At 49.0% G+C, this 14,976-nt stretch overlaps 1 protein-coding gene across 1 annotated transcript; it reads left to right on the top strand.

Annotated features, from left to right (window-relative positions):
- Positions 1-960: 960 nt before the first annotated feature.
- LOC147975816 (uncharacterized) lies at positions 961-2,196 on the top strand. The gene has a single exon (XM_087520591.1). The coding sequence runs from the start codon at positions 961-963 to the stop codon at positions 2,194-2,196; it is 1,236 nt and encodes a 411-aa protein (XP_087376717.1).
- The last annotated feature ends 12,780 nt before the right edge of the window (positions 2,197-14,976 follow it).

The raw sequence follows: 14,976 nt of genomic DNA, 5'->3' as shown, positions 1-14,976 counted from the left end.
CCCCAAAGGATGGGGAGCCACCACATCAGCACCGTATGAGCGCAAGGTATTACCACAAGCTCTTCACACCACCGGCAAAGCAACGCCGTGTTGAGCTCCTCCACTCCCCCACCCCTTCGAGCAATGAAGGAAGTCAGGCCATCGATGACGAGGAGGAAGACCCAGAAGAGCCAGACTACGCGACCGAGCATTCCACCACTTAGGCATCATTCGCAACCCGGATATGCTCGTTAGTAACCCCTACGGTAGGATAGGTCGTGTACCCCTATGCAAAGTCGAGTCCTTGTAATGGTTCATATGAAACCATGTAGTGTTGTGTTTGCTTTTGATGTGTTTGATGGTCGTCGTGCTTTCCTACGGGAACTTGTAAGCGACTCACCCGTTTGGATTTTAATGAATGTGTTTGGCCTTTTGGCCCTTGCATGAAAACAATTAGTGTCATACCAACCCCCTTACTAGGCATCCCATCTATATTGCTTTCCCCATCTTTCCCAATCATGAGACCTTGACCGCTCCAACAGGATGCTTATTGTAACTCATACTAGTACCTCTACCCAGCAGCAAGAAGCCGGAGGTTCAGCCGGAGCAGAAGCTAGTCAGGACCAAACCCAAGGACAAGATCCACCACCGCCACCACCTCCAAACATGGACATGGCTCAACTTCTCCAAGCCTTCCGAGACGAACGCCAAGCCAACACTGCAGCCCTCCAGATGATTGCTCAAGCTGTCAATCGCCAACCAGTGGGAAATGGCAATGGACGTTCCACGTTGGTGGAGTTCAAGAAGCATGCACCACCCACCTTCATTGAGACTGCTGAACCCCTGGATGCAGACGCCTGGGTCCGCACCATTGAGGATCTGCTGGGACTAGTCTGATGCACTGAGGACCGTGAGAAGGTGGCATATGCTGCTCACTGTCTCGGGGGGACTGCCAGAGCTTGGTGGGATGGATTCAAGGCCATGCATGCTGAGCAAAACATCACATGGAATGACTTCAAGGCAGAATTCCGCAAGGCCCACATTCCTTCTGGAATCATGGACATCAGGAAGCGTGAGTTCCGAGCCCTGAAGCAAGGAAGTAGCACTGTCAAGGAGTACATGCAGAAGTTTAGTGTTCTCTCAAGGTGTGCTCCTGAGGATGTCAGCACTGATGCTGCCAAAAGGGAGCGCTTCATGGACGGCCTTAACCAGACTCTGCAATACTCGCTTGTTGTGTGTGACTGCCCGACCTTTCCTGATCTGGTGAACAAGGCACTCATGCTTGAAGACAAGAGACGTGCTTTGGATGATACCCGTAAGCGCAAGATGATCAGCAAGGGTAGCTCCAGCAACCAGAAGCCTCGCCCGTGGCAGCCAGCCCCGGTCAAGCCAACCTATCAGCAGCCAAGAGCCCCTGCACCTCGCACCCACTATCAGCCTCAGCAGTATGCCAACCCCAGGCCAGCTTTCAACAACCCCAGTAACAATGCCGGCAAGAGCAGTAACCCCAATCAAGTCACTTGCTTCGGATGTGGTCAACCAGGACACTACTCCAAGAATTTCCCCAACAAGAAGCCCGACGCCCCACGCCCCAATGCGCAGAACCTAGGGCAAGGTCGTGGAATGCCACCAAGGAACCAAGCTCCCCGCAACCCGACCAACAATGGAAAGGGTCGTGTGAATCATGTCACTGCAGAAGAACCCCAGGAAGACCCGGACGTCGTGCTGGGTATGTTCCTTGTTAACTCAGCTCCTGCAACTGTCTTGTTTGATTCTGGAGCCACGCATTCATTTGTCACCCAAGAGTTTGCATTAAAAAGTGGCATGACCCCTACACCCCTGAATAACCCTATGGTGGTGCAAACCCCCGGAGCAGAGATGAGAGCCAAGATAGGATGTAAAGGAGTTGGGATTGTCATTAATGGGGTAGACTTCCAAGCAAACCATATCATCTTAAGATCGCAAGGCTTGGATGTGATCTTAGGAATGGATTGGCTCATCAAGCACCAAGGCTTGTTAGATTGTGCCAACCGGACCGCCACTGTGACCAATGACCAAGGGGTCGAAGTTAAGTTTGCTCCCAACCCCTCCTCTACTCAAGGCGCCCAAGTCAACTGTCTGTCAGAAGTTGGATTGGAGCAAGTGCCGGTAGTATGCGAATACCCCAATGTCTTTCCCGATGAGCTACCGGGAATGCCTCCTGGCCGAGACATTTAGTTCATCATCGAGCTCATGCCCAGAGCAGGACCCATCTATAGGAAGCCCTATAGAATGGGATCGGAAGAGTTAGCAGAGTTGAAGAAGCAACTGGAAGAGCAGCCGAGGAAGGGATTTATCCGCCCTAGTGCCTCCCCTTGGGGATCACCTGTTCTGTTTGTGGCAAAGAAGGACGGTACCATCCGCTTATGCATTGACTACCGCTGCCTCAATGAAGTTACAATCAAGAACAAGTATCAACTTCCCAAGATTGAAGATCTGTTTGATCAACTCAATGGGGCCAAGGTGTTCTCCAAGATTGACCTCAGATCTGGGTACTACCAGCTGAAAATCAGACCCCAAGATATTTCAAAGATGGCATTTGTAACCAGATATGGCATGTATGAGTGCACGGTCATGTCCTTTGGATTGACCAATGCCCCAGCTTACTTCATGTATCTCATGAATAAGGTCTTCATGGAATATTTGGACAAGTTCGTCGTTGTCTTCATTGATGACATTCTTGTCTTCTCGAAGACAGAAGAAGAGCACGAGCAACACTTGAGGATGGTCCTAGACAAGCTTCGAGAGCACCAACTATATGCCAAGTTCAGCAAGTGCGAATTTTGGCTGCATGAGGTTGGATTCTTGGGTCATGTTTTGACCGAAGAAGGATTGTCGGTCCATCCCGCTAAGATTGAAGCCGTAACTGAATGCCAATCCCCAAGCAATGTGAAGGAAGTCAGAAGCTTCCTCGGACTCGCAGGATATTACCGAAAGTTCGTTGAAGGATTCTCAAGCATTGCACGACCCATGACTCAGCTCTTGAAGAAGGACAAGAAGTTTGAATGGACGCCGAAGTGTGAAGAGAGATTCCAGGAGCTGAAGAAGAGACTGACCACCACCCCAGTTCTGGCCACACCAGATATACACAAGGAGTTTGTGATATATTGTGATGCGTCAAGAACCGGACTGGGAGGTGTTCTGATGCAAGAAGGCACAGCCGTAGCTTACCTTTCAAGGCAACTACGGCCTCATGAAGAGAACTATGCTACTCATGACCTCGAGTTGGCAGCTGTAGTTCATGCCCTGAAAACATGCCAACATTACCTCCTAGGGAAGCGGTGTGAGATATACACGGATCACAAAAGTCTGAAGTATATTTTCACTCAGAAGGAATTGAACATGAGGCAGAGAAGGTGGCTAGAGTTGATCAAGGATTATGACCTCACTGTTCAATACCACCCTGGGAAGGCTAATGTGGTAGCAGATGCATTAAGTAGGAAGGCTTGCTCCTTGAATGCTATGCTTAAGGAAAGGCTACCCGCCTTGTATGAAGAACTTGAAAGCTTCAGGATGGAACTGGTTGCACCAGGATTCTTGGCCAACCTCGAAGTTAGGCCTACCCTGATGGATGATGTTAAGGAAGCCCAGAAGGGACACGAGAGCATTGAAGGCATCAAGAGGAAGATCAAGGCAGGCAAGGCCCCAGGATTCTCAGAGGATGAGCAAGGAATTGTGTGGTTTGGGAATCGGATTTGCGTACGCAATAAGATTGAGCTCAAGAATCTGATCTTGCAAGAAGCTCATGACACCCCGTATTCCATCCATCCTGGAGGGACCAAGATGTATCAAGACCTGAAGGAAAGATTTTGGTGGCACGGGATGAAAAGGGAGATTGCCACCTATGTTGCAAAGTGTGATGTATGCCAAAGAGTCAAGGCTGAATATCAGCAACCTGCTGGATTGCTCCAACCACTCAAGGTTCCCGAGTCGAAATGGGATAAAGTCGGAATGGATTTCATCACTGGACTACCTAGGTCAAACAAGGGACATGACTCCATCTGGGTCATAGTCGATCATTTGACTAAAGTAGCCCATTTCCTTCCTGTTAAGACTACCTATGATGGCAACCATCTAGCAACTTTATACATCAACAGAATCGTAAGTCTTCATGGTGTTCCCAAGGAGATTGTGTCAGATCGAGGAACCCAGTTTACCTCAAGGTTCTGGAAGAAGTTCCAAGAGGCCATGGGGACCAAGTTGTCCTTCAGCACTGCTTTCCACCCACAGACTGGAGGTCAGACAGAGCGAGTGAATCAGATACTCGAAGGCATGCTCCGAGCCTGTGTCTTAGCATATGGAGCTAGGTGGGAAGATTGCCTCCCTTTTGCCGAGTTCTCCTACATCAACAGTTATCAGTCAAGCCTCCAGATGGCACCATTTGAGGTGTTGTACGGACGCAAGTGTCGCACACCCCTCAATTGGTCAGAAACCGGAGAAGGACTAGTGTTTGGGCCTGATATCCTCCGTGAAGCAGAAGAGCAAGTTCAGCTAGTCAGAGAGCAACTGAAGACTGCCAAGTCGAGACAGAAGAGCTATGCCGACACTCGTCGCCGACGAGTAGACTTCCAAGTCGGAGACCATGTATACCTACGAGTAACTCCCCTTAAGGGAACTAGGCGTTTCCACGTTAAGGGAAAGCTCGCCCCAAGATATATCGGCCCCTTCGAGATCACCGCACGACACGGAGAAGTGGCTTACCAGTTGGAACTTCCACCTGGACTATCCGATGTGCACAACGTATTACACGTGTCACAACTCCAGAAGTGTCTCCAAGTTCCAGACAAACCTGATCTTTACAAGGATGTCGATCACCAAGCCATTGACCTCCAGCCCGATTTGACTTATCGTGAGAGGCCCATCTGCATTTTGGATGAGGCTGAGCGACGCACTCGAAGCCGCACGATCAAGTACTTCAAAGTCCAATGGAGCAACCACACTGAAGCAGAAGCAACCTGGGAACGTGAAGACTACCTTAGATCCGAGCTTCCGTATCTCTTTAAAGCCTAGTTTAGGAATCTCGGGGACGAGATTCTTGTAAGGGGTAGGTCTGTCACACCCTGCATTTTGTAACTTGTCATTTGCATTAATAAAGCATGAAAATTTGGACCAACAAAAACTTTTGCATTATCTGGCTTTTATTTTGGAGATGGTTTTCTCTGTGTGATTTGTTTTCAAGTGTTCTTTAAAGTCAACTACTCCACCTTCTGTACTTCATCTCCTTGCCCCAAACTTCTGCCCAATGATCATGCCATGTGTATAGTGCAGTATAGTATTTTCTTACAAAAATAATTTGGCCAAATAGTATTTTCAAAAATTAGTTTTCCAAAAACCCCTGAATTGAGGTTTGCACTACAAGTACTTGATTTGGGGTATGAAAAATATTTCAAAGAGTTTATTTGAAACCTATTAGATATAGGATTCCCATAAACAAAAAAAAGATAATTTAAAAAGCTATTTTCCTATTTTATTTAGAAGCTTTTTTAAGGCCAGAAATGGTCTTTAATAGGGAAAAATATTTTATTGTTTTAAAAATATTTTACAAAAATCAGGGAAACTCACTGGGCATGTATTTCCCATATATAAGAGTTTCAACACATGGTCATGTTCAAAATATTGGACAAAACCTCCCAAAACTATTTCTGCCCATTTCAAGGATTTAAAATATTTCTACAGGCAATATTTTCATAAAAATCCAAGGAAAATCCAGCAAGTCACAAATCCATATTATGATCACCTTGCAAAGCCTCATGTCAATCAAGGTCATTTTGGTTCACCAAAATGCCCCAAAACCCTCTCTGACCAGAATCAAATCTGAACAAGTTTGTACCACCAACTTTCTCTCTTTGACCCCAACTTTTGTGAGCGTGTTCACATGACGAAATGAGGCCACTACACCAAGTGGTGCATCAAGGAAAAGTTATTTGCTCAACTAGATCCACACAAGTCCATTTCTGCTAATTTCTAGGGTTTACAAAAGTTGCATTGGCAACTTTGCCCAAATAAGCTCAAAATTGGTGGAAGGACCTAACTATATGTGTCATTTCACCCTGTGGAGTCTCATGGCAATTGGAAATCTTTTGCTTACCAAAACCATTATCAAACACCTTCTGCCACTTTTCAAAAATCACCATTTTGACCACTAAAACTATTCTCCTTGAGCTCAACTTTTTACCACAGCTCCTCCTAGTCCTCTCCTACCTCCAGTAACTCTTCCCTGGCCTCAGCTCAATGATTGAGGGGTAAAATGCCCCCATTTACCTCCCTGGACAGCCCCTCTCTTCCTCTTCTTCTACCTCTCTCCTCTCCTACTGGCCACCCAGGGCATCCAAGGCCATCTCCTACTTGTTTACTCCTCCCTAGAGCTACCAGACATGCTTGGCCGTGCCCACTTTACCAAAAAAATGGCATGCCGGCCATTTGCATGCTCTGGAGCGCGCTACAGTGCGCTCCCGCACTATAGCCGCCCCCTTCCAACCGCCTCCGGCCACCTCGAGCCTCCCCGGCGCGCCCGACGATGCGCCTCAACGTCTGCGACACGCCACGCCTCTGTCCCCCTCCTCCTTCTCCCTCCTCTCGCCCCAGCCCGCACGCGCGCCGGCCACCCGAGTGCACCAGTGAGCGCGCTCACACGCGCAGTGCCCTGGCCCCCTGCTTTCCCTCTCTTCTCTCCTCTCACCCTAGACCAACCCCACAAACGCCTCAGACACGCCCCAACGAGCCCCCGTGACCCGCTTCGACCGCAGCAAGCTCGCCGGCGCACGGGTCCTCGGTGGACCGTCGCCCGCCTATTTAAGGGCCTCCCCGAGCCCTCCTCTCCTCACCACTCTCTCTCTCACTCCCCTAATCATCCCCCTGCACCCCAGTTCCTTTCCAGAGCCTCCCGAGCTTGAGATCGAGCTCGAGCTCCGCCGCTTTGGCTCGCCGGAGTTCGCGAGCTACAGGCCGTCCCCGGCCCCCTTTCCTCTCGATCTGGAACCCCTGCAGCTCTCTGATCCTTTCCCCCTTGTTTCCCCTCTCTGTAGCTGCCGGAAACGGCCGGAACCGCCCCCGCCGAAGCCACTCCGCCGCGTGACATCGTCGCCGGTGAACCAGGCCACCCCGGCGACCGGTTCCACCTCCACCCGAACGGCGACACCACGCTGAGTCCGTCCATGCCCTTGTCCAAGCTCGCCGTGCCTTGCATCGTCGCCGGTAAGCCTCGCCACCGTCAGACGAGGGTTTACGACGACCCTGACAAGGGCCCCGCCCGTCAGCCTCTCATTCCTCTCCCTCTCCCGCGCCCTCTCTCACTGATGCCGGGCCCCGCCCGTCAGGTTTAAAAATCTGGCATGCGCGCGCGTCGGCTAGGCTGGGCCGCGTCGCTGGCTGGGCCGCTGCCCTGCGGCTGTTCTGGCCCAGCAGGCATAGTGCCCCTTCCCCTTTTTCTTTTCTGTCAAACCTGTAAAAAATTCCACAGGATTAAATATTCACCCAAATGCAATAATTCCAACTCCTAAATCCTTGTAAAAATCCCACCTAATTATTGGTGCAGTTTTCACTCTTATCAAACCAACTTTTCTTCACTATTCAAATTCAAATTTGAATTTGAGCATTTATGCCTGTCATTTAAAATTCCTAGCACTGTTTCCATGGCTCCAAATCCAAAACTAGGAATTTTCCCCTTCTTAGTTTTCACCCTAGTATTTAACAAAAATGAGTTGACATTTTTCTGAGCACTTTGGTTTTTCTGTTTTATTATTGCCTTATTTTCTCGTTATTATTTTGCGACGATAGATTGCGTTGCTGACGAAGGAGTTGGACCAGAAGACTTTGAAGACCCAGAAGACTTTGTTGAGCCAGGCAAGCAGCCCTTTGACCATGTCTATGAAACCCTTTTTATTCATTTCATATAGCACTTTATTATTGTTGCATCGGAATCATGATGAGATGGTAGCCACTTTGGTGGGTTGCCTTCATTTCCTCCTTGTTGATAGTTGCATCGTGCATGACCCTACCTTCTTATGAGGGTTATGCTGGTGGGAGTAGATAGGATGCTAAAGTAGATACTACGCGAATGGGGCGGGTATATGCATGGTGATGGAGACAAAGTATTTTCAAAAGACTTTTCGAAAACCTCGTCGGGTGCCACTTATGCCCAGGGGAGATAATGAGATGGGTAACCACTTGATGACGAAGTGGTGTACCGAGGCAAGTGTGTGTGTTGTTTTCGAAAACGGATTAGATTTAAGATTTGTCAACTGTCCCAACCTTACATGCGCAACCACTCTACCCTTATATGGGAAAGGGCATTATTGATTACCTAGGCCGATACTAGCTTGGAGCCTGCATTACTAGTGACGGGGGAGAGTTGGTGCCAGGTAGGGCGGCCATGACTGTTTTCACAGGGCACCAGATACACCATTGTGTCCCCTCTCGGATGTTACGATCTCGAGTGAGTATCGTATGATGTACATCGTGAGGATCTGGAACAATGAGTGGACTCCTTGTTAGTGTCGTCTAGGGAAAGATAGTGATCGGGTGCTTACCCCGGGTACTTGAGGTACCGCGGGTCGTGGATGACACGGAAGTTCCCCGGATCTTGTAGGTAAAGTGTGCAACCTCTGCAGAGTGTAAAACTATTCGAATAGCCGTGTCCACGGTCAAGGACAGTTGGGCGGTGCTGCTTAAACTACATCCAGAATTTTACAAACCACGTGTGTGTGTGTGGGTGTGTTGATGAAGCTAAATGGGTTAAGTCAGATGACTTGACACGATGATCAGGCTGGATTGGTGTCCAACTCTGATAATTGTTTCTTGTTCATACGGATGTCTGTACTCTCATGATGCATACTTTACATGTTGATAGATCATGTCATTGCACTCAAAACTAGCTTTCTGCAAACTACCTACTTAGTGTTATATCATTGCATCATTGTGCCCTGTTCCAATCGTGGGTTGCTTGCGAGTACATTAAAACTACTCATTGGCTTGCCACTGGTTATTTAATTGGCCAGGCATGGAAGAACAGGAGTTCGAAGAAGAGTTCTTTGGAGACGAACAAGCGAACTAGGATGTTTCCCAGTCAGAAAGCATGTAGGGTTAAGGCAGATGGCATGGGTTCTACTTATCAATGAAGATTTCCGCTGCTTAAGTTTATTTGGTATTCAGCCCTTGTGGCTTTATCTATGTAAGACTTGACCATAATGGTCATAATTTGTGTAAGACAATGTTTATGGATGTAAGACTCTTGTTATTCAGCTTCTATGTGTTCAGTGAGCATTGATCTCTGGGATCACTGTACACGTGCATTCGGTGATCTTGACTTAAGAGTTGGGGTCCCCACATGGACCACCCCCTCCAGCCGGGCCTATGGACCCAACAAACGAGGCTGGTGCTCTCACAGCCGAGGAGGTGCCCCTAGTCGTTGCTGAGCCTCAGGCCCCCACTTGGGCAAGGCACTTTGTCTGCTTCCTCCATACCGAGAACTCCCTGGCAATCATGATGAAGCTGAAAGAGTAGCCCGGAGGGACAGTATGTATCAGTTTGTCGATGACACTCTGTATAGAAGGATGCCCAACGGTGTAAAATTGAAGTGTGTTTGCCGGGAGGATGGAAAGGAACTGCTGGCTAAGATTCACAAAGGAATGTGTGGCTCACACATTGGATCAAGGGCATTAGTTGGGAAAGCATTCCGGCAAGGATTCTATTGGCCCACAGCCCTCCAAGATGAAGTTGAGCTCGTCACGAAATGTGAAGCCTATCAGTTCCATTCCAAGAGACCACACCTGCCTGCCCAAGCCCTTCAGACAATCCCTTTATCATGGCCATTTTAGGTATGGGGGCTCGATATCCTTGGCCCCTTCCCCCGAGCAATTGGGGCTTTGAATTCTTGTCCGTTGCCATCGACAAGTTTACAAAGTGGCCGGAAGTGACTGCCGTGATAAAGGTGACTTTTCAGTCAGCTACAAAGTTCTTGAAAGAATTGGTGTGTTGTTTCGGGGTTCAAGCACGGATCATCATAGACAATGTCACCAAGTTCAGGAGCCATGCCTTCATGCAATATGTTTGCACCCTCGGATGCAAAATCTCATTCGCTTCTGTGGCACATCCCCGGAGCAATGGACAAGCTGAGAGGGCAAATGCTAAAGTGCTTCATGGACTCAAGACATGAACTTTCGATGCGCTGCAGAAGCATGGCAGGCGGTGGATCGAGGAGCTATCGGTAGTTCTCTGGTCCCTCAGAATGACAAGTAGCCGAGCTACCGGCAGACTCCCTTCTCGCTGGTCTACGGGGCAGAAGCAATTATCCCCACAGAAATCATTTACGGGTCTCCTCGAGTGCTTGCCTATGATGAAGTAGCACAATATCAGCACTAGCGTGACAACGTTGTGCTACATGATGAGAACTATCTCTGGGCTGCTACTCATGCTGCACGCTACTAGCAAGCCCTGCGTTGCTATCATAGTCGCAGGGTTCACGCCCGGTGTTTTGAGCAAGGTGACCTTGTCCTTAGGCGCGTTCAGTACGCAAAGGGTACAAACAAGTTATCAACGAAGTGGGAAGGCCCTTACCGGGTGGTACGAGTCACCAGACCTGGTGCAGTATGTCTGGAGACCGGAGATGGTGCACACTTGCAAAACTCATGGAATATTGAGCATCTCCGGAAGATCTACCTGTAAGGCGCATAGGCTGCCGGGCCCTGCCCGACAGCCACCCATTGTACATGGCCTTGCCGAAGTTGCATGTAACCCCGTGTACAAGCCGGGGCGATGACCCCGTGCGAGATAAAATAAAGAATCGCTGTAGGGGGGCCCAACTAAGGTTGCATGCATGCGCAAGCACATCCAGATCATTACATACACATATCATGAGCATTTGCATATGCATATAGATAGGACTGCATCCTGCATTCATTCTCATCTACATGGAGTTGCAGGTTCGTGCCGTGAACCTAACTCCGACAAGGGACGAGAAGATTGCACGGCACCGTGGTCCCCGGCAAGCCAAATAGATAAGTTTACCTCTTGTCGGATAGTGTTCTCTCAGCTATAACTTGTGCATAGAGAAACCTCGCTGCTCTCTTGAAATGAGGGTGCTCCCGTCCTTGGCTCGAACGTTGCTTCAGCCTAGATGGTCGCAGTGTCCCTTGATGAAAAGGGAGTGCGCGGGGAGCTGGCGTCTCAGTCTGTTCCCCGGCAGATATGGTTCTCCGGTAGACGAAAAGGGTGCCGGCAGGATATCCTGCCGGGAAAACTTGTTTAACTACAAGAAAGAGGCACTCCACTCCTGCATGGACGTATACATTCACGAGTTCTCGGCAAGGTTTATCTCTTTCATTGATATGTGGATACAAGTACAAGCATTACAGAACACAAAGATGGACTCAAGAGATTACATTATTTGAATTAAAATTAGGCAATTGCCTACAAGATTAAGATTGAAAAAAAACATAAGTGCTCCATAAACTCGTTTCCCTGTCCCTCTTATCCGAGGTATTGCGGTGGGAAGAGAAGAGGATGGGCGCCGCACCAAGATCGCGCCACCCCAATCCTTGTCAAGAGCTGGCAACCCCAGCCTGACAAGGTCGGGAGTGGCAATGCTACGAAGGAGGAAGACGTGCAGGGCACTACGACGCCCCTAGGTCACCACCCCCTAGAACCAGGAAGGGGGTTCCAGCACATGCACCGGCAAAATAAGATGCCAGAGCCCGGTCAGAGGACCCCAAAAGGAAGCCTTTTCCTGGCAGCCGGAAGAAACGGTGATGACGGTGCCAGGAAAAGGGGGGAAGAGCCAGGCCGACGGGTAGCAGGTCCCCAGTACGACATGAACGCGTCGGTGTAGTCGTGCTTCAACTGGGCGGTCTACCTCCTGTCTTCTCCTTCTCCCCAGGCTTCATCTCCATTAACACCGCTCTGGGAGGAGGTCGAGGCCCCAGTCCAGCGCCCTCGGCGGAGAAACAGCAAGCAGCCAGGATGGCCCGGGGGATCGAGGCGTGTCGCGCCCCACCTTGGTGGGCAGGAAGGCGCGCCTTCTATCAACATCAACTTCAAGACCTCCAGGAGGGGCGATGCTGGCATTACCAATATTCTCCAGCTCCTCCTCCTGGACGAGCCTTGGACAGACCAAAGGATTCTCCACGCCAAGGACAAGGCTCACTCCCAAAGCATTAGCACCAGCGTGAGGATGCCTTGAATCGGGGCCCAGGGGCTGTGGCCCGAGGCTTCCTTCTCAAGCATGACTAGCAGAGACAGAAGATGAGGAGAGGAGGACCATGGAAATGGATGACTCCCTTTTTATAGGCCAGGTGAGGAGGGCAGCGGCTCCATCCATGGGAGATCACCGCCCTCCTCCGCCAATTCAAGGAAGGAGGGCCCTTCCCAAGATACTCGCTCGTGACACGCGCCTGCATTACCTACCCCGCGCGATGCATGCTTGTGATAACCTGGGTTTTGCCCCTTCTTATTTGCTTGATTTTTCATTTGAAATTTTTTGAAACTTGGGGTTTCTGAATCTTTTCTTATGGACTTCAACACTTGGGCATCCTTGGATTTCACCCAAGTGCTTCAATTCCCTCCTAAATCATTATTTCACTTCTGACACACCCCAAAAAGAATCTTTGGAATATTTTCTTAAAAGAAAAATATTCAGTTTCTCTCTAAAACACTAAGCCAGATCTGTTTGCTTCAAAGCAACCCCAATTTTTATGGCTCAGCAAAATCTGAGATAATTCACAAATATTCTGTGAACCCTAGTGCCCCTTCCTGAGCAAAAATATTTCATCACTTTTTGGAATATTTTTTCTACAGAAAATCTTTTCTATTCTGGACAGAAATGGTGGTTTCTACAGCAACTACCATTTTACTTGCTCCATTTGACCTGAAATTTCTTGTGCATCTTTACCTTAGTAACTTATCACTAGCCTACAAAGCACAACTTCAAACTCCAAGCCATTTGACCATAGTAACATCACAAAGTTACTAACCAGAAACTTACTTAGTGTGTGAAAACTTCTCTACTGCACCTGGATCCAAACCAAATCGTGGTAACACTCAACACTAGCACGAACCACACGCTAGACATTGAGTTTATTCTTAGATCGACCTGATGTCATAGTTCACGCGGTGACCGCGTTTGTCCAGGCATGCTGGCATGCAGCCGACACGCTCTGCGACGCGCCCGAGCCTCTGTTGCTCGCGTGCTCGCTTCCCCGCCTGCCCAACCACGCCAAACCTCGCCACCATCATCGTCTCAATGCTCTTAACTCCTCCCTGGCGCTCGTCGACGCCGGAGCTTGCCGCAGCGAGCACGGGCAAGGTTCGGCCAGCCCAACAGTGCGGAGCGCACTGTGCTCGTCGCCACCCTCTTGATCCTGCACTTGTCTCTGCCTACCCAATCTGGCCGCATGACCTCCGTCGCCTTCTCCCCCATTCACTGACACCGCTCGTTGCCGGGCGCCATGGACAGGTCTCCATCGGCAGAGCCCGAAGCACCCTCGCCGCTCGCCTATATATAGAGCCCTCCCCAGCCTCCTCGAGCACTAGCCAACACTCACACACACCCCACGATCGAGTAGGAAGCCGGAGCCCGGCCGGGAAGGCCTCGGGCTGCCGTCCCCGAGCTTGAGCTCGCCGACGATCCCCTCTGGTTGCCGCGGTAGCTCTACCCCCTCCCAGGCCTGGGCGACCCCTCTAGGGCCTCCGCCTCACTCCGGTGAGGCCGTCTCGCCCGCTTGGAGCCCCGGGAGTGGCCTCGGCTCGCCGTCTTCCTCAACTCCGGTGACCTCCACGTTCTCCTCCGCTTGCGAGGTTGATTCCGACACCGTCCGACCGCCCCTAGCTACGCTACGGGTACGGGCAGGTGCGCTTCAACCCACTCTTGCCATCCCTCCCTCTTGTTTGGGCCAAGGAGCCCTCGTCACTGGCGAGAGCTCCGGCGAAGCCGCGGCCCCCTCTGTTTCCCTCTCCCTTTTCCCCCATCTAACTAGCAGGGCCCGCTAGTGAGCCACTCAGTACGCGCATGAAGTGGTATGAGTGGTGGCGCCCCTGGGCTTTACGCCTTCGACGTCACCCCCCAGTCTATTTCAAATTCATTTGAATTTACAGAACACTTCAAACAGTCATAACTCTTGAACCATAAGTCCAAATGAATTGATTCTTTTTGCATTGTGTTCTTTGATAAGAAATCTAGCAGCTCACCAAAGATGAGATTTTTCTGAACTTTCTAGAATTTCTGGTGATTTTCAGAAGTGTTCTTGATATTTTCTTTTTGTGTTTAAAACTATTTTCATAACGTGAAGCTTGTCTTGAGGATCACCAGGAGGCTTGTGAACCTCATCTGCACTAAGGCAGGCCACAGCAACATTTTCATGGTGCCATTTCAATATTTGTGATTTTCTTACTTGAATGAAAGGATTAATCCATGCATTTAAATGATTATGGAGTTATTTATATTCTTTTAAATATTGGTTAGTTCTTATGCTTGAGTTACATAATGGTTGAAACTAGTTTAGTGGATAAAGCAAGTTAAGATTTATTTGAGGCGATGTTAGAAATAATTTTGTTATGTATATTAGCAATTATTTAAAGCTATGTTTTTCCCTCTTAGATTGATAAAAAGTTGTTAGAAAATGTTCTGTTAAATACTTGTTTAATCATATTATTTGTCTTACAGAATGTTTGAACCCAACTTAGTGATAAAGAAAGTAAGAGTTGTTCATAATGAAATCTTTTTGACAAGCATATGAGAAATTTATCAAAGTTACTTTCTTGCACAATAAGTTAATAAAACTTGTCACAAAATATTATGGTTAAGTTGTGAGTCATTTGGGCAAGTAGAGTAAATTGAGTTGTTGACGATATGCTTGGTGTCTATAAGGATGACATCAGTCATTTTTATCATTATATGATGCATGTGTTATTCTTCATTTCATGGCATGCTATGACGCCGGTCATTTTTTTAAAGTTAAACCTGAATAT

The sequence above is a fragment of the Triticum urartu genome, chromosome 4A, assembly GCF_056163025.1.
Source record: "Triticum urartu cultivar PI428250 chromosome 4A, HENAU_Tu73, whole genome shotgun sequence".
NCBI classification, from domain to species: domain Eukaryota; kingdom Viridiplantae; phylum Streptophyta; class Magnoliopsida; order Poales; family Poaceae; genus Triticum; species Triticum urartu.
The sequence above is the reverse complement of the archived record's forward strand: the minus strand, read 5'-3'. Positions and strand labels throughout refer to the sequence as shown.